General features: G+C 45.4%; 1 protein-coding gene across 1 annotated transcript in view; it reads left to right on the top strand.

The window, feature by feature from the left end:
- WWTR1 (WW domain containing transcription regulator 1) overlaps positions 1–24,796 on the top strand; it is a 176,066-nt gene that overhangs the window by 85,034 nt on the left and 66,236 nt on the right. The window contains exon 3 of the mRNA XM_070405955.1: positions 16,175–16,311. Coding sequence (XP_070262056.1) covers positions 16,175–16,311 — 137 coding nt within the window. The remainder of the gene's footprint in view (positions 1–16,174; positions 16,312–24,796) is intronic.

The raw sequence follows: 24,796 nt of genomic DNA, 5'->3' as shown, positions 1-24,796 counted from the left end.
ATAAAAGCAGATGAGTATTCTAGTGCTACTCATCAGAAGTAATTTGGAAAAAAAAAAGCTTGTGAATCGGTAGATGGAAGTACATTGTATAGCCTTGCGAGTTTCCTGTAAATTTAAAATCATATTAAAGTTAAAAGTTACATACACATAAGTAACTGCTTATTTTATATGAGAATTAATACCAGCTACTTTAGTGAAGAATAGTTGGGTTTGGATGGAGAAATTACTCATAAAAATTGAAACAGATACATATTTATGTTCTTTGTTAAATAAAAAATTTAAAGCAATAGTATATTTCTAAATTCAATGTGTGGGTACAAAGCTAACTCTCTGGAGTTGACAAAAATATTCATTGTATAAAATTTTACTACTTTTAGGCTAAAATTTGTTTTCCCTTTTGTTGTGTCACAGAAACCTCAAATTTAATCAGGTTGCATTTATGTAACCTGATCTTTACCCCTATATTTTGGGGTTTAACTGTTGTCAACTTGTAAATGATTAAAAGACTAAATTAGCCTAAAACTTCTTGAGCATTTCTGTTACGTAACTATGGGAAGCTTTTATATACTGTCTTCTAAGTATTCAGTCCTATCATGTTTTTTTCACTTCAAGGTGAAATCTTTTTTACTTTATTTTATTATATAAAAATATTTTTTTATTGATTTCAGAGAGGAAGGGAGAGAGGGAGATAGAAACATCAATGATGAGAGAGGATCATTGATCCGCTGCCTTGCCTCCTGCAGGCTCCCTACTGGGGATCGAGCACACAACCTGGGCATGTGGCCTTAACAGGAATCAAACCCAGGACCCTTTAGTCTGCAGGCTGATGCTCTATCCATTGAGCAAAACTGGCTAGGGCTACTCTTTTTACTTTAAATAAGAGACTGAAATCTTAGGCTGGCACAGGAAGCTTATCACACTCACCACCAAAAGGACTGAACAGGCACTGGAGGAATCCCAGCTTTGGCCTTTTCTCATGTGCGGTTGAGTTATTCTATATAATAAAATGGCAATATGCAAATTGACCATCACACCCTCACACAAGATGGCCGCCCCTATGTGGTCACAAGATGGCCACCAGAAGATGGCCAACAGGAGAGGGCAGTTGGGGGGGCAGGCCTGCAGGGGAGGGCAGTTGGGGGCAACCAGGCTGGCAGAGGAGGGCAGTTGGGGGGGACCAAGCCAGCAGGGGAGGGCAGTTAGGGGCAACCAGGCCTGCATGGGAGGGCAGTTGGGGGCGATCGGGCCAGCAAGGGAGCAGTTAGGCGTCGATCAGGCTGGCAGGCAGGTGATTGGTTAGGAGCCAGCAGTCCCCGTGGGATCGGGCCTAAACTGGCAGTCGGACATCCCCCAAGGGGTCCCAGGTTGGAGTGGGTGCAAACCGGGCTGAGGGACACTCCCACCCCTCGTGCATGAATTTCGTGCACCGGGCCTCTAGTAATTAGAACAAAAAAGAAAAAGAAGGTGGAGGAACCACTTGGGCTGGTGGTTAGCTAGCTCTTTTGTGCTTTGAGAATGTCTTATGTCTTTAGATCAATTATTACTTAGTCATTCTGACTATGTGAAATTAAGTGTAGCTCTAGTTTTTGCAGCAAGTTGGTATCCACCATTATTTCCCCTCATTTTTGGTGGTTCATTGTACCATGGGTGTTTGCATTTAAATTTCTCATCTATTTAAACAATTGTGATAGACTTTCACAAGGAAAAGGAAAGGCATGAATATTTACAGTGTCGTGTATGTCTGACACTTTTGTTGTTTGATGAAATATTCAAAACAATGATATTACTTACTTGGTTAATAGCAGATTTAAAACTCAAAACCACTGTGCACTCTGTCTAATTTGGGTGGTACTTTCAACCAAAGATGCCAAGAAATACATGTAAAGACAGGATGTGGGCTGGGTTTAAAATAGGAAACATAGGCAGTGTTGCCCAGTGATTACCTTCAAGGTCCCTAGCACTCCCTCCCCTACCAGTGAAAGCCTAACTCAATCCCTTTTAATGCCTCAGTTCTTGTCTTTGAATCTCCAAATCATTTCCTGTGAAATGGAACCCTGGGTCTGAACAGCACCACCAATCTTCTTCAGACTGGGTGTGGGGTTCCTGCCAGTTTTCTCTCTAGTTCCAGTTGTCATGTCTTTCAAACGTGCAGAAAGTGACTTTGACAACCAGACAACCAGAGCCCAGGGGGGCTCATCCTCTTTCCAGAATTAAAAACACACGTAAAGTCAACCAAAAAGAATTGAATCTCTTCACATGAATAGAGGAGAAGGTAGACTAACCCAAAAGAATTTTTGGTTTTAAGGAGGCTTTTGCCTTTTTTGGGGGAGTTGTGGGCCAGGTGACATTGAAGTCATTTGGCCTCATTAGGAAGAAGAGAAAGGAGGGCAGCCACTGTTTAGCTGTGAGGTATTTTATACTTGCAATGGCTTAGGGCAGTGGTCGGCAAACTGCGGCTCGCGAGCCACATGTGGCTCTTTGGCCCCTTGAGTGTGGCTCTTCCACAAAATACTGAAGTCTGCGCATGGGCCACGAAGTTTCATCACACTGTACATGCACGCCCGCACATGGTATTTTGTGGAAGAGCCACACTCAAGGGGCCAAAGAGCCACATGTGGCTCGCGAGCCGCAGTTTGCCGACCACTGGCTCAGGGGCAAGCAAGCCGTGTGTTAATGTCCCATTTAAGAAACAACTGGAAAAACAGCATGTTGAAACATGTGTTGGGCATGGAGAGCCTGGAAAAACAATTTTCAAAGTATTTTAACATTTAGAGTAGCTCAGTGGCTTAAAAAGAAGCTCCTTTTAAAAACTGAACGTGAAATTAAAGCTATTTACCAGTTGTCAGACACAGTTGATATGGGGAGTGTATCTAACATGCAGCTATCGAGGTAGAATGTCAGGCTCTGGACACTTATAATAACAATAAAAATAGGGTCTGGGCTCTGTTACCCTCCACACCCCTTGTTATTGCATTGTTACTACTCCTCACCAGTTTGATTGCCAGCTTGGAGGGCCCACGCTAGATCATCTTCCATTACACCCAACCTGGAGCAGAGGACACCACAGGCACTTGAGCCATATGCCTCTTTCCATGGCATGAATTCGAGACTGCACACCCTGCAAATCCCAACATTGTGTTTGGGGACAGCATCATTTCACTGGAGCTTGCCTGTAGAAACAGTACCTTGCCGCAGCACTGGAAAGAATTGGCTATGATTACTGAAAAACAATATAATGTACAGAAAGCCTAGTAGACTGTACATTATGGGACTTTTAAATGATTTTCAGTGGTAATTTTCACCACTTCCACATATGCCTAAACTGACCTTGAAACTGAATCCCCACGGAAGATACAGCTTCCCATAAAGTCTTGTCAAATGAATAAATGAATGTGTTTCACTTCATGTTGATAATTCTAGAATTCAGCATTCATAAAGAGCATTGTCTTTTCTCCACTTTCCTCATTTTCATCTCATGTTTATGTTTGGGATAAATAAAGTGAGAAAATATGTATCAAGTACATAATTTATTCTTGATATCTTTAAATAATAAAACAGTGACACAAACTGTTATGTTGTTCGGTTTGAACACAACAAACTTAACGTGATTTGTAAATATTTTAATAGCATTTTTGATCCTGACATGAGAACAGAAAAAAAATCTTAAGTGCCCATAGTGAAAACTTAACTCAGCTAAGGTTCTTTGATAAACGTCTGCGCATGGGCCACGAAGTTTCAATCACAAGATGCCACTCAAACCTCTTGGCCTGAGGCAAACAAGCAAATGAAAACACAGGCCTTCACGTTTTCTTCTTGCTTTATCAGGGGATAGAAAAAATGAGGTTAAGTGAGAGTTTAGCTAAGTTTGCAGAAGCGATGTCAGGAATCAGGGTTGCCTACACTGGGTGACGTTGGGGACCTCACCCGGAACGACAGGGCTCTCTAACACTGTGGCTCCCCCTCAGAAGGGATCCATGAGTCACACCTCGGCTGTGCTGATGAGTCACTGGCTTCCCAAAGTGGTTTTCTCCAGAAGTGTGACACATTCATAGTGTCCCCTTCTTCCCTACCTCAAGGACAAAATGCTGGTAAATAGGCCTCGCAGGAACTGCGGCTATTTCAGTCCCAAGTGGCTTACACCCAGCTTAGGGGTGGACAGCAGGATGGCTTGATTCAGCTCTGTCCTGACCCGCAGCCTCAGTGGTGAGTCTGCAAAAAAGCCTGCATTGCTGCGTGGTAAGCTTCCAGTAGACAGAGCCGCACAGCTGGCCAGACCCGCACAGCTGGCTCAGCGGAAGTGTGCACAGAACTTTCACGCTGCTGCCGCCACTGCTGCTAATTTAAATAAGTGGAGGCTTCTTGGCATGGCTGTGATGGAAGTTGAGGATTAGAGCCTGGTAGTTAAAAATACAATCCCTGTCATTCATTCTAAATTCCAGAGAACTCTGAAATTTTTTGAATTGACAAGTGAATGGTAGAGACCGGAAGCATGCACCAAAATAATAATTCTGGTTTTGTATCCTCTTTTATTAGAGGAGCCTAAAAAAAATCCTCTCTTTATATGTGAGTTATTATTTCTGTGTCATAGATTGCAGCTATGTTTGATGAGCTGCTTAAAGTAAAAATCTGACCAGAACCTTTTGACTATAAATCCTTTGTAGTTTTCAAAAGATAAGCTTTTACATCCAACATGCTTCTGTTATGTGAGAGTCACCTGTATTTTATGGTATGAGAGAGTCAGTTTTTATAGCTTTGGGACTTAATCTTTTTTTTTTTTTTTTTTTTTATAATTTTTATTTCTTAAAGTATTACAAAGAGTATTACATATGTCTCCTTTTTCCCCCCCATGACATTCCCCCGGCCCCTACCCCCCGCCCCCCCCCGCCCCGTGTCTTGTGTCCATTGGTTAATCTTATATGCATGCATATAAGTCCTTCAGTTGGTCTCTTAATCCCCCCCCCCCCAACCCTCCCCAGGCTCCCCATTGTAGTTTAACATTCTGTTCAATGTTGCTCTGCTTCTGTATCTACACCTGTTCATCAGTCCATACTGGTCCCCTTTATTTGTCCCAACCTCACTGGAGTAGTCTCAACCTCACCAGGGCCGTCTGAGCCTCACCAGGGCCATTTCAACCTCACCGGGGTCGTCCCTACCTCACGGGGGCCGTTTCAACCTCACCGGGGTCGTCCCTACCACACCAGGGCCGTTTCAACCTGACTGGGGTTGTCTCTACCACACCGGGGCTGTTTCAACCTGACCGGGGTTGTCCCTACCACGCCGGGGCCGTTTCGACCTGACTGGGGTCGTCCCTACCTCACGGGGGCCGTTTCAACCTGACCCGGGTTGTGGGACTTAATCTTTGACTGATATGAATGTTTGCTAATGGATGTGTCAGCCTTGTCCATTCGAAGCCTGATTTTTACTTCTTCGTAGCTTTTATTCTAATGCAGTGGACTAGTAAGAGATGGTGTTGTTTTTAAGATTTGGGCAGAACAGAGAAAGAATTGTAGTGATCGTGCTATGAAAGCTGCTTTGGGGCAACGAACCATCCTGTTGGGGTGACGATAGGAAGGATGACAACGTGGGGGGAGAGTGATGGCTTTAGAAATAAAATTGGAACATTAGCTCTTCAGCTAGGTGAAGAGCCAGCACCTTATTTCTGATTGTCAGTGTATCCAAGTTCAAAAGCAGACTCCCCAATTTCCAACTGAGCTGATGGTGTTAAGCAGAGGAGAACAATTTAGTGGATGTCTACTCATCAGGTGGGGTTGTACATGTGGGTTGTGAGTTATCCTGGCATTGGGGTGCGGCTGTGATCAGCTTGCCCCATGTTCTGGTTTTAGATGACAGCAGAGAAACTCTCTGGAGAAAGACTGTGCATCTGGGCCTGGGAGAATTGGTGACTGTGTATGCCAGCTGTCTTTGTTCTTGTGGTTAAGACCTACCTAGGTGTCCCGTCGAAGAGCTAAGTACTGGAATAAGGAGTTTTTAGGGGTGAATTAGGCAGGTTTAGGGAACTTTTAAAAATTAAGGGAGTCCATGGAAAAAGCACAGACTACAGAGCTGCAAAAAGTTACTTTTCCGTAAGTGACTTTTTTTTTCCAACATGGGAGTTGGGGGAGGCAGAAGTTACATTTCCATAAGACAAGGGAGTTGGAAGCAGCAGAAGTTACACTTCCATAAGACAAGGGAGTTGGGGGAGGCAGAAATTACATTTCCATAAGATAAGGGAGCTGGAAGTAGCAAAAGATACACATTTACAAAATAAAGGGAAGGAAGCCTCTCATTCAAAGGAGAATTAGGAAAACAATAAGGGAGGAGGGCCTCACTTTTCCCATGTGAGGTTTGACCTTTTGAGCTCAGGAGTTGCTGTAGAGACCAAATCAAAGCAGGATAGTGGCCAATCAGAAGGGCTATTGAGGCAGCCTTTATAAACTGTGGAAGAAGGGACTGGGTGGGGACTCTTTCCCCCTCCCCATGTGGGAGTCTGCTTGTTCTTCAAAAAATTTCCACCTTTGCTATGCCATCTTCTGTCCATGGTTTCATTCTTCAACTCCAATGGACAAAGAGCCTGGGGAAGCCATCCTGCCCAGGGGAACACCACGTGTTCCAGTCCACAAATCCCATATCAGTACCACTGGCAAAAAAACCCCCAAAAAACAAAAGATGCCACTCAAAGAAATGTAAGATATGAGTAAGATATGATGTGTCTTTCCTAGGTCTTGACATTTTAAATAAGAACACACTACTAGTGTTGTATCACAAATCAGCAAGCTGGACAAGATGCCTAATGAGCCAATTAGTTAGGAGTCATCTTTATTGCACACAGGTTCAGAGCAGATTACCTCTGCCAAATTCTGAACACCCAAAGGAGGAACCATTTTCTTTTTATATTCTTTTAGGTCCTTGTGTAAGTTATTTTTACAGACAATTTGTAACCTTGAGTACATATCTATATAGACACCTGTAACCTTGGATGATCAAACACTTGGCATGAGAATATAAGAATTATTATCAGTACAAGAGGCCTGGTGCACAAAAATTTGTGCACTCGGGGCGGGGGGGGGGGGGTCCCTCAGCCCGGCCTGTGCCCTCTCGCAGTCTGGGACCCCTCGGGGGATGTCCACTTGCCAGCAGGGAGTAGGCCTAAGCTGCAGTCGACCATCGTTAGCGCTGCTGAGGAAGTGGGAGAGGCTCCTGCCACCACCACTGTGCTGGCAGCCGTCAGCCTGGCTTGTGGCTGAGCAGAGCTCCCCTTGTGGGAGCGCACTGACCACCAGGGGGCAGCTCCTGCATTGAGTGTCTGCCCCGTGGTGGTCAGTGTGTGTCATAGTGGCCAGTCATTCCCAGTTGTTCTGATGTTAGGGTCAATTTGCATATTACCCTTTTATTATATAGGATAGAGGCCTGGTGCATGGGTGGGGGCCAGCTGGTTTGCCATGAAGGGTGTCCCAGATCAGGGTGAGGGTCCCGCTGGGATGCCTGGCCAGCCTGGGTGAGGGGCTGAGGGCTGTTTTCAGACTGGCCACATCCCCTTCAGGTTGGGGGTCCCCGCTGGAGTGCCTGGTCAGCCTGAGTGAGGGGCTGAGGGCAGTTTTCAGGCTGGCCACACCCCCTTCAGGGAGGGGGGTCCTGCTAGGTGACTGGCCAGCCTGGGTGAGGGGCTGGTGGCTTTTTGCAGGCTGGCCACGGCCCCCAGCCACCCAAGCTCCCAGTGGAGGCTGGATGGAAGCAGGTATCTGGGATTTATTTATCTTCTGTAATTGAAACTTTGTTGCCTTGAGCAGAGGCCACAGCCACAGCCGGGTAGGGCAGGTGGGAAGCTTGGCTTCCTGCATCGCCGGGGCAACCAAGCCTCCTGCTTGCTCCAGCTCCGTGGCTGCCGGCCTCGAATAACAGAGTAGTTCAAACAGCAGTTTCAAACAGCCATTTTTCCAAAGGAGGGACCACTATGCTTCACTAGCATGTTTAATTTAATTGAAACACAGGCATTTATCCTTGAAATACAACAAAAAGGTAAACCAGCTTTTGCGTATTTGTATTTTAATTTTAATTGAAGGAAATTTAAAAATGTTAATATGAGTCTTGGGCAACAATTCTTGCCATCTGGTCCAGGAGTAAGCATTGGTATAGCATTTGTTGTCTGTTGACAATGGGTCAAATTTGCTTGGCCAGCCCTACCTCGGAAATTATCACTCTCATGCAAGTCTGTTTCAGTTTTCATTTTTAACACTGATGGGTTTAATCAAACTGGTCACAACAAGCAAGCTGCAAACCTATTTCAGTTAGTAGTTTTAAAGCAAGCAATCTTCAGTTTATGATAATTGGTTATAACACTAATAGGGTGGTGAATTGACCTAGTACAGTGGTCTGCAAACTCATTAGTCAACAGAGCCAAATTTCAGCACTACAACGATTGAAATTTCTTTTGAGAGCCAAATTTTTTAAACTTAAACTATATAGGTAGGTACATTGTTATTAACTTAATTAGGGTACTCCTAAGGCTTAGGAAGAGCCACACTCAAGGGGCCAAAGAGCCGCATGTGGCTCGAGAGCCGCAGTTTGCCGACCACGGGCCTAGTAAATAAAAAAGGTTCTTAATGTCTGATTTAAAAAAATAAGACAACTTACTTATATCCTAAACTGGACTTGTGAATATTATGAGTATTGCAGCAGTATTGCTTTTCAGATGCCTGCTATGGGCAGAACACTTTGCTTTGTCCAATAGGGTCATTTCTGTCATCAAAAGAGCTTATGTTCCATTGGAAAATAAATATCAGCACCCCTAAAAAAGAAATAGTGAAGGGAGAGGTTAAGAAGAAACTGGATTGTCAGGGGATGAAGCCTAGTGGCACTTATGAATTGAGTTGGAAGCAGTCAGAGTTGGTTGTATGACCCAAGCCGCCTTTAACTTCCCATCCCATTGGCTGGTTCTCTAACCACTACACTAGGTTGTGGTGGAAAAGAAGAGGCAGGTTGGAGGCTGACTCCAAGTCTTGTCCTAACAGCTCTGTTGATGATAGGGAGCCCTGAGTAATGTCTGACACTAATGTGAAACTAATATATTAAAGAAGCGGGGGTGGGGGAAGAGGTTGGGGAGTAAAAAGGTTTATATTTAAAGATGAAATCTTTGCCCATGGAAATAAGCAAGCAGATTATGTTGCTAAGAATTCTAAATTCTTTCAAAATTAAGCACTCATAATCGTTCCTATTTTTTTTTTTATTGTTTAAAGTATTACATATGTCTCCTTTTTCCCCCATTGACCTCCCCCCGCCATCCCCACCCCCCAGCACATGCCCTCACCCCCCTAGTGTCTGTGTTCATTGGTTATGCTTATATGCATGCATACAAGTCCTTTGGTTGATCTCCTACCCCCTTTTTCCCGCCCCCCCCCCCCCAACGCCTCCCTCCCCCACCTTCCCACTGAAGTTTGACAGTCTGTTCGATGCTTCTCTGTCTCTGTGTATATTTTTGTTCATCAGTTTATGTTGTTCATATATTCCACAAATGATTATTCCTATTTTTGTATGCTTCCAGCAATACAAAATGTATTACATAGGCCTCCTATTTCAGAATCTTTGTTATGTGACTTCCTTCCATAAAGTTGGTAGAGGGTAAATTCATCGAAAATACTAGGCCTTTTCCTGGGCTCTGAGAGGCCAGTGGATTCTAGTTTTACAGATAAGATTTTGTCTTTGCCTTTAATGGTTCTGCTGCTAGTCAGGGTTTTTTGGGTTTTTTTTTTGCATTTATAAAATGCTTTTCCTTTTTATACTTAACCTAGTACATCACACACAATAGGTATACTGTCCCCACTTGTTGAATAAACTTGAACCGAGCATTGCCAGCCTTGGTGATAGGGACAGAAATAGAATATTGGGGACCAGCTATAATTATAAGAAATATTAATCATGCTGTGTTAATTGCGATTGTTTTATTCTGAATAAAGAAGGCACATTCTAACCTGGCTGGCAGTTGCACCCAGGACCTGGAGACCTCAGAGCTCACCCGGAAAGACAGCCCATCCTCTCCATTTGGAGCTGCCAATTCTCATGGAAAGATTAACAACCTTGTTGCAGAATCCAGAATCGCCAGCCCTTTGAAGACTCCAGTCCTTGCATATTACTAAGCCCTTTGAAGATCCCCAGCCCTTTGCATACCTGTAAACTGCCCACTTGTCCTTTTTGCCTACATCCTTATGTAGTCTTTGTCCTTCTACCCAATATAAGCAGCTGGATTATGTTGGGCTGTAGAGCAGATGACCTGCTGCTTTCCCCATACTGCCGGCATTATTGGAATAAACACTCATATGTGATTCAACCCTGTCTCTGCTTAGTTGGCTCAGGTAGTGAAAGGCAGCTTGGACCCATTGATTGTACAGTTACATTGGGAAGGCAGCAGCTGCCTTCCATGCTGCAAGGGGAGCCCAGATAACTGGTCCAGAAATCTGTGGTTTCCCAGAACAGACCTGTTTTACCTCCACAACAAGGAGCTGGTGTGTTTATTATTTTTATTTTTTTACCTACTCTCATGGATACAGGCCCTGAGACCAGGATGGGTTAAATGGCTTACTCAGTTAGGTGACTCAAGGTCAGAGCGAGCATTAAAACTCAGGTATGTGTGAGCTCAAGACTGTTGTCTTTCCAGGGCCCAAAGTATCTCACAGGAGGCTGCCTGTATGGACCCAAGTCACTTCTGGGCCCTTGGTCCCCTTTCCCCCTGAGGTAAAAGTACTACTCACTTAGGGTGGAGGGTGGGAGGAAAACTAGGAAGACTGGAGGCTTTTGTGATCATCTAGGTGAAAGGACATAAGGAGGCTGGCAAGGATTGCTCAGCTAAATTTACAATCCCCTGCAGGCTGATGGGAGGGTCCAGGCAGAGGGTGAATGGTGACTGGAAAGATGGTCATGCTGACCCCTCTCCTGCTGATTTCAATGACATTTTTTTGTTTTCTTAATCCTTACAGAAGATATTTTTCCATTGAGTTTTTGAGAAAGTGGAATGGAGGGGGAGAGACACAGATGTGAGAGACACATTAATTCAGGGGTCCTCAAACTACGGCCCACGGGCCACATGCAAATACAAATATTGTATTTGTTCCTGTTTTGTTTTTTTACTTCAAAATAAGAAATGTGCAGTGTGCATAGGAATTTGTTCATAGGTTTTTTTTTAAACTATAGTCCAGCCCTCCAACAATCTGAGGGACAGTGAACTGGCCCCCTGTTTAAAAAGTTTGAGGACCCCTGCATTAATTGGTTGCCTCTCACACGTGCCCTTGATAAGAATCGAACCCGAGACCCTTCAGTCCTGGGCCCACGCTCTATCCACAGAGCCAAACCGGGTAGGGCTGATTTCAATGACATTTTAACTCCAAACAGAATTTCCTTAATAAAATAAGTTTCTGTCTTTATTGAAGAACACATTTATCCAAAAAAGAAAAATTATTTCACACAACACAATTTCCCATAAGCTACAATTTCCAGGCAAATATCTTCCCAGAGAAGTGCCCACCTTTCTTACCCCGGGACAATTGAAGGTCCTGAGGGCTAAAACTCTTCTGGACCTGGGTGGGATTCAAGCACTTGCTCCTGATGTGGTTGGAGAGCAGGATTTGTTTTGTTCTCTCTGTGACTGAAAGAAAAAGACAGCCTGGGAAGTAGTGGTCAGAGGGACTCTCAAAGAAACAGGAAAATACCATCCCATTATCTTTGCTATAGACGCCTTTCTCACCACACACCCAGGGCCTCAGTGAAACCCTGCAGGCATTTTTTTTTTAGTCTAGGGAAAAAAATCTTTTTTTTTTTTTTTTTTTGGAGAAAGGGTCGAGGGTGTCAGTTTTTCTTTCTTGTAGGATCTGGTACCCTTTTTTTCTATATAAACAACATGGAACCGGTAATTGATTCCATTTCCCTTCTTACTTTGGCCACATGATGACAGATATGCATCATTTCCCTTTTGTCTTTTTGTAACTTAATAAGTATTTTTGTTTTTACTGGTTATGAAAACAATAGATAATCACTGTTAAAAACTTGAAAGTTCAGAAAAGTTTAGATAAGAAAAAAAGCAAAAGTGAGCCATTGCATATATCAGCATAAAGTTTGCTATCTTTTTAAATATGTTTTTTTATAGATACATAGATATTTTGAAGAGAAATTAGACTTTTAATGATGGCATAGGGATATTTTCTTGCAGTAGATTCAGCAAGGGAGTGAAATCAGGAAGGAGGTGGGAGTAGTAGGGGAGTGGGGATTAATCTGGCTAACTGTGGGTCCTGGCAGGCAGTAAGGTTACACTGACAAATACGAGAAAGGAAACGACTCAGAACTCAGAGAGGCAGCTGAGATGAGACAGCAGCATGGAAGACTGAATGGCTTATCCTACGTTTGGGAATGGGGTGAGGGGTACTAAATGATTTGAACCATAGTAGAATTTAGTTTTCCGGTTAAATAATAAGCAATGTATTAATGAGTACTTGTGAGTAATGCCCTTGCATTTGGCATTCAGACTTGGGCCACTCTGGCCATCATCATTATAAGTCGAGCCTTAGGGTAGAGCTGGTGTCCTGTCCACTGGCTGTAGTGGCTGAGAATTTGAGTGGCTTTCAGAGTTGTTTCAGAGCAGTGAGAATTGCTCACTTAAGAAAGGCTCCCTCTTTTACTCAAGTCTTTGGAAAATACTGTGAGTGACACTTTTAATTAACAATCCGCTGGGAACAAAACTCCTTTAAAAGCATTGGCTGGGTATAGTTTGAAGAGTGGGCTGCGGAGGCTCCCACAGTCCTGGGGGAGTTTTGGCATTTGAAGCCATGGCTGCATTGTACATTTTTGGGGTCAGACCTATCGGAATGAGGGCCAGAGTGTCTGTCCAGAAAGCCCTGCACTCTGTCCCAGGGGGTGGAGGCTGGCCAGGCTCACGGGCAGTTCGTAGGCAAGCTGGGCTCATCCACCACTAGAGTGGGTCTTACAGCTCTCCCCATATCCTGGAGCCACAGCCCACTTGTTTTTTTTTATGTTTTTATTTAAAAAATGTATTTTATTTTTCAGTTACAGTTTACATTGAATATTATTTTGTATTAGTTGCAGGTATACAACATAGTGGTTAGACAATCATAAACTTTACAAAGTGCCACCCCCACCCCTCAATATTTCAAGTACCTACCTGGCACCATACATAGTTATTACAGTATTGTTGACTCACAGCCCACTTGTTCAGAATGGCAGAATGGAGGACCCGCATTTGGGAGTGTATCACTCTAGCTCCTGTATGATTCCTACTACTGACTGGTAGCTGAGTGTGTCTGACCACAGTAGTGTCCTTAATATCTGCTACTATTCCATATACATCACTCCATCTTACCGGGCTGTGCTTATACTGGTTCTCGCACTGCATCATTATTCATGGTGTCGGAGGGTCTAAGAAAGGCTCCTGATAGAGAGAATAATTCCTCCCCTCTGGTACTACAGTGGAAAGTATTTATGCAGGACCTGCCTACCTTGGGAAACAAGTTTCAATAGTATGGTGTTGAAAGAATAGTTAGTCAAAGGGTTTCTTAGTTCTAATTACTTTGTCAAAGCAAGTTAGTTAACTTGGACGTCTTCAGCAATTGCTTTCTCACTCTGAAGGCCTGTTACAACCCTCCCCTCCCCTCCCCACAGGCTGGCTATGAGTTTCCACAGAACCAAAAGTTGACAAAAGTACTTTATGAAAAGCTTTAAACAGAATTACAATTGTTAAATGAAGGCATAACTAAAACCATTCTTCTTTTTTCATTTTTTTTTTATGCTTAGGTAATGGATTCTGATCTCTTTAATTCAATCTCTTCCCCCTCTATTTGTTTCTTTTCTTAACAAGATAGTTTTTTTTTAATCCTCACCCAAGGAGATATATATATATATATATAGATAGATATAGATATATATATTATTTTTTTTAAATGATTTTAGAGGGAGAGAGGGAAACATCAGTGTGAGAAATATCAATCAGTTGCCTCCCATATATGCCCTGACTTAGAATCAAACCCACAACCTTTTGGTGTAGGCGGGGATGACATTCCAACCACCTGCCAGGGCTAAGAAGATAGTTTTGGTTCTTTGATTTTATTACTCCCACTGCATTATTGATTTCTTTGAAGATGGCTGATGGCTCCTACAGTAGTGAGATGCAGCAGTTCCACCTTTTCCGAGGCTGTTCCCCCGCAACCCCTCTTTAACACTCACACTCATTTCAAGTATTCTTGGGCTCTGACCTGTTTGGCTCAGTGGATAGAGCATCAGCCTACGGACTGAAGGGTCCCAGGTTCGATTCCAGTCAAGGGCATGTACCTTGGTTAAGGGCACATCCCCAGTAGCGGGCGTGTAGGAGGCGGCTGATTGATGTTTCTCTCTCATCGATGTTTCTAATCTCTATCTCTCTACCTTCCTCTCTGTGAAAAATCAATAAAATATATTTAAGAAAAAAAAGCATTCTTGGGATGCGTCCAAGTTTTCAATCAAGGCAATGGATGAGTTCCCCAAGGCAATAGCTTCCAGTCTAGGATGGGGAAATCTGAAGAGGAATTTTAGCAGGGCCAGTGGCAGCATTTTAATGTGAGGAAACAGCCTAGCCGATTGCTCAGTGGTTGAGCGTTGACCCACGAACCAAGAAGGGCACATGCCTGGGTTGCAAGCTCAATCCCCAGTAGGGGGCATGCAGGAGGCAGCTGATCAATGATTCTCCCTCATCATTGATGTTTCTATCTCTCTCTCCTTCTCCCTTCCTTTCGGAAATTAGTAAAAAATGTATTTAAAAATAAAAATAAATGTAGCCCTAGCTGGTTTGTCTCAGTGGATAGAGCGTTGGCCTGCAGACTGAAGGATCCTGGGTTGGATTCTGGCCAAGGGCACATTCCCAGATTGTGTGCTCGATCCCCAGCAGGAGGCAGCCAATCAATGATTCTCTCTCATCATTGATGTTTCTATCTCTCTCTCCCTCTCCTTTCCTCTCTGAAATCAATAATAAATAAATAAACAAACAAACAAACAAATAAATAAATAAATGTGGAAACAAGCAACAGAAAAGACCTTTTCTAGCAGGGTCAGTAGTGGCTAGGGGTTGGCATTGCAAATTGGGTTGGGGAGTGCAGCCAATTGTAAGGCCTGGAACAAAGGGCTGGCATTCAGTTTCTGCTATCAGTTTTCTGTCTTTGATAAACATAGAAAATCTCTGATATAGTTCCTAAAAAAAGGCTGTGAATATACTCATCTGTAAAAGAAAAATGTAATAACCTCTCTAAAAAAGATGGAGCCTTGGAGTGGTGCGGGGTTTATATAAGGCACGCAGAATAACTTGTGATGTGGTTGGGAGCCAGTTAGGTAGAGCCAGCCCGTCCATCCTTCCAAGGACATATCAGAAACTGGGCAGAAGCTTGTTGTGCTACTTTCTCTGAGACAGTCATAATGACAAACAGTGGTAGTTGTATGTGACTCAAAGTCTAATGTTTTCTCTCTCAGAGGCCTTTGTGCCTCAGCGTCGAGGTGTCTCCTTAATCTGGTGCTCCTGCCCTCCTGCACTTACCAGTACTTCCTGCTGCTTTGCTCAGCCACACAGTTGTGACCATGCACGGCAGAACATAGGCCTCTCGAGGGTTTTATATATCACCCATATGGACTTCACAGTGCCTTACTTAGTAAGGACACAGTAAGGTCATGGTTATGAGGTTGGTTTCAAGGGCCTGGTCTTTGGCTGAGGACAGGTGGAGGTGTCAATTAAATGAGGCTTGCGAGTGTGGGAGGGCTGGTGGCCCTGCTTCTGGATAGGAGCTCACACCGTGGCGTCCCAGTAATTGGATGGCAGTGATGTCCCTGAGGAGCTGGGAACGCAGGCTTCTTGGGCGGTGATGAGGACTGCTGGGGCTTGTCTGTCCCCAGTAAGGCAGAAAACCTTTCAGAGGGGCTTCTGGGACAGCTTAGTGATGGGCTTGTGTTCAGAGAGTCACTGCAAAATCCCCAGTGTAGCCTTGTTTGGATGCTAGGTAAGTGACCTGACCTTCATGAAACCAAGTACAATGGGTCAGCTGCTCGGAAGCAGGTCCTAAGGGAAGAAGAGCCAAAGTCATGGACTGTTGTGCTATTATTGGTGATGGTGATAAGGTAATGATACTGAAAATTAAAAAGATAATTGTTTTCTTTCTTTTAGTCACATAGAAAAAATCACCACATGGCAAGACCCTAGGAAGTTGATGAATCAGCCCCTGAATCATATGAGTCTCCACCCTGCCACCACTTCCACACCAGTGCCCCAGAGGCCCATGGCCGTGTCCCAGCCGAATCTCGGTAAGCCATGCTTTGACTTGGAGTTGAATGCAGTGTTCCATCACGGGGCTGTGGGTTCAGAAGCAGCTCTGCTTGCCGTGGTGCCCATTTGTGCACCCAGAGAGCATTTTTTCCTGCCTTTGGCTGCATTACTTATCCTCTTTGCTACAATTCACCCTAGGGTAGGGTTTACACTACTGGTCCGGCCTCTCCTCCAACTTCCTTTCCTGAAGTTCTTTGAAAAATCACACAGGCCTCTTGTCTTCATCCAGACCAAAGCAAGGAGGGTATGTAGCCACTTTCTGTGAATTTGGTCCCTAAAGACTGCCAAAGGGTACAGTTCTGGTCTTGAATCACTTTCCTTTCTTTTTTCTTTTTTCTTTTTTTCTTTTTTTTTTGCATGATATGTGACTGATACCAGGGTAGGTGTTTTCTTGCTTTATCTCATTAAATCCTCTCAACAGTCCTACAAGAAGTGACAGCATTCCCATTTATAGATAGGAAACTTGCTCGAAGTCACCACTTGCGGATAGCAGAGCTGGAGTTGAACCGAGGTTGGTTTGATTTTAGAATGCATTCTATCATTATATAACCTGCAGGGGCTTCTCCTATACCTGCTCTGGGATAATTGACTCACTTGCCATCTCATTTAGAATGTTTCAGTGTGATTTTATATTTGAGAAGATATTATCTTCTGCTAATTTCCTTTACTTCAGAAAACTAAAATTCTGCCCAGTAGAGATAACCAGATGTGAATTAATATACTATAGCAACAGAACTAATCAGCTTTTGTTGTAGTCATTCTCCCCATCCCACAAAGGCTAAAAATAAGATGGCAATTTTAAAGTTTTCTAAAAGATGGTACCATTTTCAGATAACATTCCCATTTAAGATCAAATGTCTACTGCTTTATACACAGAATAGTTAACTTTAAAGTAAAAAGAAGCTCCTGTTGGATTGGCAGGAATGGAAGTCTTTTTGCTAGACACCCTGCCCTCATACCCTGGCTTAGCCAAAGTGAACATGAACTTAAGTAGACCCAGGTTAGCTTCAAGTAAATATGCAGTCTGTTCTTGCAGGAAGTTTGGACCTACCATTTTAAAGCTTGCAGATGTAAAATATATCCAAAAAGCAAATTACTTGGAATAACCTCTGTTGTGTTACTTGTCTAAAGGGCAGATCAAGGAAAATGGTATCAATGCTTCTACCAGCAGTGGTAATCCAAAACTTCCCATGAGTCATTTATCCCCAATATATAAAAGCTCACATAGAAAGCAGATGCAAATGCAGTAAAGAAACCACATATTAGGTAAATTAGAGTAGTTTCAAGGTTTCTTTAACCATTTAATTTTCATTAAAAATTATAAAAACTAATTATAAAGTATCAACCTTAACTTTATAATCACTTTAATAGAAAAAAATCTTTTATGAACCTGATTGAAAAAAATTAACTCATTCAAAGAGGTGTTCAAAAAGTCAGTCTTCGTCTGATCCCAATCCCCTGCCCCTTATATGTTGCATGGGGTCAACCAATGTTTTCAGTCACATACAAATGCTAGCATATTATACCCACTGTTCTGCACCTTGCCTTTTCCATTTCTATATCTGTGCATATAGGGCTGCCTCATTCTTTTAAAAAATTAACTAATAGCTCAACATGTTGGTCTGCTATAATTAGTTTATTTAATCAGCCCCCAAATTGATAGATATTTAGATATTAGTGTGTTACTAGTACATAAAACACTGCAGTTAATTTTAAAAAATTGTGCAAGTAGGAAGTACTGCCTGCACACACGCGCATGCACGGGCGCATACACACACAGCTCAATTGATGGTAAAGTACATCTAAAGAAATTGAAATCTGAATGTCTGAAATAAGTTTACCTGTGGTTGAATAAAATACTTTTCCAGATTTCTAATAAATTGGGGTAGTAAATTGCTCATGACACACATTCTGGGGTTTTCCAACAATATTTGAGTATTTGTCCATTACAAAGTGTGTTGCTAGCCTATAGAGAAGTGTCCTGTAGATGGAAATATACTGGGGAATGCAAAGTAAGCACCAAAGATTGGGACAATTTAGAGAGTCACAATATGGTCTTAATAAAAAATTATTTACTAAGAACATTTTATTTCAAGCTATGGGTCTGCCTGTAGTTTATGCTCTTTGTTATCCTACTTTAAAAATATAAAGAATAGATTCTTTCCTCTGCTATTTTTTAAGATTTAGAATAATAGGTCTATATCAGTGTTTTTATATATTATACTAGAGGCCTGGTGCATGAATTTGTGCACGGGTGGGGTCCCTCGTGGTGGCCTGCAGGGATCGGACCGAAACCCGCAGTCCAATGCTGCCTGCCGCTCCCGCTCATCCCGGCCCCCGCTGCACCTGCTGCGGACTCACACCTAGTCAGTCCTGATCAGGAGAGGCTCACACCACTGCAGCAGCTCTTGCCAGCCATGAGCCCTGCATCTGGCATCTGTCCCGAGGGGGCTGGGTGGGGCTGGGACGTGATCAGCCCAGAGGCGGTGGGATGCCCTTGCCGGCCCAGAATCCAGACCCGTCCCGCTGATGTTCATGCTGGTTATCAGGAGCCACCTGGCAGCCACTTTTATATTGTTTCTTCCTTGTGGAGCATCTAGGGAGGGGAAGTGGCCATGGTGCCGGAGGCTGACTTCCCAGAGGCTGGCGGCACTGTCGGGACCGTGCTAGTGGCGCCGGTCCATCGGTGCCTGGCCCGTTCTCCAGAGATTGGACCTGCAGGACTACTGAGGGAGTGAGTGGCTGCCGCCGGGCTGGTGGGCCTCTGGGCTGGTGGGCCACCGGGACGGGGAAGTCAGCTGAGCAGCACTCCAGCTGTGGGAGTGCACTGACCACCAGGGGGCAGTTCCTGTGTTGAGCATCTGCCCCCTAGTGGTCAGTGCATGTCATAGCGACCGGTAGACTGGTTGTTCAGTCATTCAGTCGCCTAGACTTTTTTAAATATATAGACTAGAGGCCCGGTGCATGAAATTTGTGCAAGGGGAGGGAGGGTCCCTTCAGCCCAGCCTGAACCCTCTACAATCTGGGACACCCCTCTCACAATCCAGGACCGCTGGCTCCTAACTGCTTACCTGCCTGCATGCCTGATCACCCCTAACTGCCCCCCCGCCAGCCTGGTTGCCCCCACTGCCCACCCACCAGCCTGGTCACCCCTAACTGCCCCCGTCAGCTGGCCTAGTCACCCCTAACTGCCCCTCCCCCCCGACAGCCTGGTTGCCCCCAACTACCCACCTGCTGGCTTGGTTGCCCCCAACTGCCCCCCCTGCCAGCCTGGTCGCTCCTCACTGCCCCCCTCTGCCGGCCTGGTCCCCCCTGACTGCCCACCCCTGCCGGCTTTGTTGCTCCTCACAGTCCCCTCCTGCTGGCCTGGTCGCCCCATGTAGCCTCCTGTTCAGTCGTTTGGTCATCCCTCACTAACACCCCTGCTGGCCTGGTCGCCCCACACAGCCTGCTGCTCAGTCATTTGGTCGTCCCTCACTAACCCCCCTGCCGGCCTGGTTGCTCCACACAGCCTGGTGTTCAGTCATTTGGTCGTCCCTCACTAACCCCTCTGCCAGCCTGGTTGCCCCACACAGCTTGTTCAGTTGTCCATTCGGTTGTTTTGGATGTGATGGCCCCTGGCTCTTTATATATATAGATATAACCTATGCCATATACATTAGCATATATGAACATATATATGTATGTATATAAAATCAATATTTTGAATATGATTCAAAATTTCTATTTCTGTTTTACATCAACTGCATTTTTTTTTCTTTTTACCTTTTGATCAGAACATATCCTCCCCCTCCCTTCCTCTATCTCCTCCTCCTAGAAGTTTGGTCTTTTCATAGAATGTAGCTGACAAATAAGATAAGAAGTGACACATCCCTTCATTGGGAGGTATTTATGTGTGAAAATGATGTAGAAGTACATCATTAATAGTTAATAATATTACTCTCACATGATAGAATCCGTACCATTCATAGCTAATTTTATGTATTTCTCTAGCTGTGATATAATCAGATAAATAAATTCCTCAATAAATTTCCTTTTATTGGGATTCTATGTTTTTCTGTAGGTTGGGTACATGAACTTGGGGGTCAGACTGTCAGAATTTAAACCCTGGCTCTGCCCATTACTAGCTTGGTGGCTCTGCTAAGTTACTTAATTGTGTTTCAGTTTCTCCATATGTAAAATGAGTATTATTTTTATAACTAGAGGCCCAGTGTACGAAATTTGTGCATGGGAGGGGGGTTGTCTCTCAGCCCGGCCTGCACCCTCTCCAATCTGGGACATTCCTCTCACAATCCGGGACTGCTGGCTCCTAACCGCTTGCTTGCCTGCCTGCCTGATCACCCCTAACCGCCTCTGCCTGCCAGCCTGATGGCCCCTGACTGCCCTCCCCTGTCGGCCTGATCACCCCTAACTGCCCTCCCCTGTCGGCCTGATCACCCCTAACTACCTCTGCCTTGGCCCCTGCCACTATGGCTTTGTCTGGAAGAACGTCCAGAAGACGTCCAGTCTAATTAGCATATTACCCTTTTATTAGTATAGATAACCACTAAATTTTTTGAAGGAGTTAAAAAAAAATGAAATAGAAAAAATCCAAAGACTCTACATCAGCCCTATTATAATATCCAGAACAATGGACTTGGGAAAAATGGAGTTTGCTAAAGAAGTCAGTTAGGATGTTAGGGTGGTGATGAGGGTGGGGTGGAGGGCAGGGGACCTTTTTCTTTTTTTCTTTCTTACCTACATATGTCTCCTTTTTCCCTCATCAACCCCTCCCCAGCCACTCCCACCGCCCAGGACAAGCCCCCACCACCCCAGTGTCTGTGTCCATTGGTTATCCTATCTAATAATAGACAAACATGGTAATTAACCATACCTCCGACACACTTCCCATTGGCTAATCAGGGCGATATGCAAATTAACTGCCAACCAAGATGGCGGCCGGCAGCCAGGCAGCTGAAGTGAACAGGAGGCTTGGTTGCCTCGGCGATGGAGGAAGCCAAGGTTCCCCGCCTGCCGCCGCCCGGCTCTGAGCTCCTGAAGCAACAGCTCCAAAAGATACAATGTTTCAATTATAGAAGCTAAAAGATGGCGGTTAATTTGCATATACCAGCTGGGAGCGAAGACTGAGTACAACATGGAGGCCAAGTGGTACAGAAGGGAGCTAAGTAGAGGCCGCGAGGACAGAAATGGAGCCAAGGCTGCGGAGGTGGGAGGCGGGAGGTGGGAGGGCAAGCCCAGCCGCACCGCTGTGAGCTGGAGGGGCAGCGGCTTGGAGGGGAAGGGGCAGTGGCTGGGAGCGGGAGGGAAAGCCCAGCCACAGCGGCTTGGAGCGGGAGGGGCAGCGGCTGGGAGCGGGAGGGGCAGCGACATGGAGCGGGAGGGGCAGTGGCTTGGAGAGGAAGGGGCAGTGGCTGGGAGTGGGAGGGCAAGCCCAGCCCCAGCCCCTGGGATCAGGAGGGCAAGCCCAACCACTGTGGCTGGGAGCATAAGGGGCAGCGGCTTGGAGCGGAAGGGGCAGTGGCTGGGAGTGGGAGGGAATGCCCAGCCCCAGCCACTGGGATTGGAAGGGCAAGCCCAGCCCCAGGGGATGGGAGCGGGAGGGCAAGCCCAACCACTGTGGCTGGGAGCATAAGGGGCAGCAGCTGGGGATGGGAGGGGCAGCAGCTTGGAGGGGAAGGGGCAGCGGTTGGGAGCGGGAGGGCAAGACCAGCTGCAGGGGCTTGAAGCGGGAGCGAAGCCCGCCTCAGCGAGTTTCACTCCCTTCTCTGCTTTGCTCCAGCCGCACGAAGCCCTATTCTTGCAGGAATATTCCTGCAATGGGCCTCTAGTCCTAATAATAGACAAACATGGTAATTAACCATACCTCCGATATACTTCCTATTGGCTAATCAGGGTGATATGCAAATTAACTGCCAACCAAGATGGCGGCCCGCAGCCAGGCAGCCAGGCAGCCAGGCAGCTGAAGCGAACATGAGGCTTGCTTGCTCCAGTGATGGAGGAAGCCAAGGTTCCCCACCTGCCGCAGCCAGGCTCTGAGCTCCAGTCTAAGCAACAATGTTGCAATTACAGAAGCTAAACAAACCCCAGATACCTGCTTTCAGCCAGCCGGCCTCGGAGCTGGAGCCGCAACAAAGTTTCAATTACAGAAGGTAAATAAATCCCAGAATAAAAAGAAAAAGAAAAAACGGAGACACTGGGAGCTTCAGTTGCAGGCTTGGCCCTCCTGAAAACAGCCCTCAGCCCCTCATCCAGGCTGGCCAGGCACCCCAGTGGGGACCCCCACCATGAGGGGGTGCGGGCAGCCCGAAAACAGCCATCAGCCCCTCATCTAGGCTGGCCAGGCACCTCAGTGGGGACCCCCACCATGAGGGGGTGTAGACAGCCCGAAAACAGCCATTAGCCCCTCATCCAGGCTGGCCAGGCACCCCAGTGGAGACCCCCACCCTGAAGGGGGTGCATGCAGCCTGAAAACAGCCATCAGCCCCTCACCCAGGCTGGCCAGGCACCCAAGCAGGACCCCCACCCTGATCCGGGACACCTTTCAGGGCAAACCAGCCGGCCACCACCCGTGCACCAGGCCTCTATCCTATATAGTAAAAGGGTAATATGCAAACTGACCCTAACAGCAGAAAGACTGGGAATGATTGGTCACTATGATACACACTGACCACCAGGGGGCAGACACTCAATGCAGGAGCTACCCTCTGGTGGTCAGTGAGCTCCCACATGGAGGAGCTCTGCTCAGCCACAAGTCAGCCTGATGGCTGCCAGTACAGCGGTGGTGGTGGGAGCCTCTCCTGCCTCTTCAGCAGCGCTAAGGATGTCCGACTGCAGCTTAGGTCTGCTCCCCGCTGGCAAGTGGACATCCCCCGATGGCTGCCGGGCTGCCAGAGGGATGTCTGATTGCCAGCTTAGGCCCAATCCCCTGGGGAGCAGGCCTCAGCCAGCAGATAGTCATCCCCCGAGGGGTTCCAGACTGTGAGAGGGCACAGGCCAGGCTGAGGGACCTCCCCCCGCCCCCCCCCCCCGCCCCGAGTGCACAAATTTTTGTGCACCAGGCCTCTAGTGCTAATATATGCATGCATACAAATCCTTTGGTTGATCTCTTCCCCACCCTCCCCTTCCCTCTGAAGTTTGATGGTCTGTTCGGTGTTTCTCTTTCTCTGGATCTATTTTTGTTCATCAGTTTATGTTGTTCATTATATTCCACAAATGAGTGAGATCATGTGATATTTATCTTTCTCTGACTGGCTTATTTCGCTTAGCATAATGCTCTCCAGGTCTATCCATGCTGTTGCAAATGGTAAAAGTTCCTTCTTTTTTATAGCAGTGTAGTATTCCATTGTGCAGATGTACCACAGTTTTTAATCCACTCACCTGCTGATTGGCACTTAGGCTGTTTTCAAATCTTAGCTATTGTAAATTGTGCTGCTATGAACATAGGGGTGCATATGTCCTTTCTTTTTTTCTTAATCTTCTTTTATTGATTTCAAAGAGGGGGAGGGAGAGAGAGATAGAAACATCAATGATGAGAGGGAACCATTGATCAGTGCCTCCTGCTTGCCCCCTACTGGGGATTGAGCCCACAACCCGGGCATGTGCCCTTGACTGGAATTGAACCCTGACCTCCTGGTTCATAGGTTGATGCCCAACCACTGAGACATGCTGGCTGGGCCATATGTCCTTTCTGATTGGTGTTTCTGATTTCTTGGGATATAGTCCTAGAAGTGGGATCACTGGGTAAATGGGAGTTCCATTTTTAATTTTTTTGAGGAAACTCCATACTATTTTCCACAGTGGCTGCACCAGTCTGCATTCCCACCAGCAGTGCGCAAGGGTTCCTTTTTCTCCACATCCTTGCCAACACTTGTCGTTTGTAGATGATAGCCATTCTGACAGTTGTGAGATGGCACCTCATTGTTGTTTTGATTTGCATCTCTCGGATGATTAGTGACTTTGAGCATTTTTTCATACACTCTTGGAGGACCTTTTTCTTTAGTGGTTAATGGGAAGAACTTGAAGTCAGAACTGAGTTTCTGTTGGGTTAGATATTTACTAGTTGCTTTTGCTATTTAACCCTCTGAGTCTCTTTTTCCTTATCTGTAAAATGGGGAAATGGGAGTATCTGCCTCATAAAAGTTGTTTTGAGTATTTAGGATTGTTCGTGCCTTGGTACTTGGACTAGAGAAAGGCCCCAAAAATATGCCTTGTTAAAACTAATTGTTACTAGAGAAAAAGGGGGGGATGGGAGAGGTAGAAGGAAGATATAGAGGGGATAAATGGTGTTGGCAGAAGACTTGACTTGGGATGGTGAACACACAATACAATATGCAGATGATGTATCATAGAATTGTACACCCGGAAGTTATATAATTTTATTAACCAATGTCACCTCAGTAAATTCAATTAAAAACACACCTCATTTCTAGCTGGTAGCCTTGTTTTCCCTAACGTTTCTGGTCC

The sequence above is a fragment of the Myotis yumanensis genome, unplaced genomic scaffold, assembly GCF_028538775.1.
Source record: "Myotis yumanensis isolate MYYU_CA2020_CCGP unplaced genomic scaffold, mMyoYum1.0.hap1 SCAF_2, whole genome shotgun sequence".
Taxonomy (NCBI): domain Eukaryota; kingdom Metazoa; phylum Chordata; class Mammalia; order Chiroptera; family Vespertilionidae; genus Myotis; species Myotis yumanensis.
The sequence above is the reverse complement of the archived record's forward strand: the minus strand, read 5'-3'. Positions and strand labels throughout refer to the sequence as shown.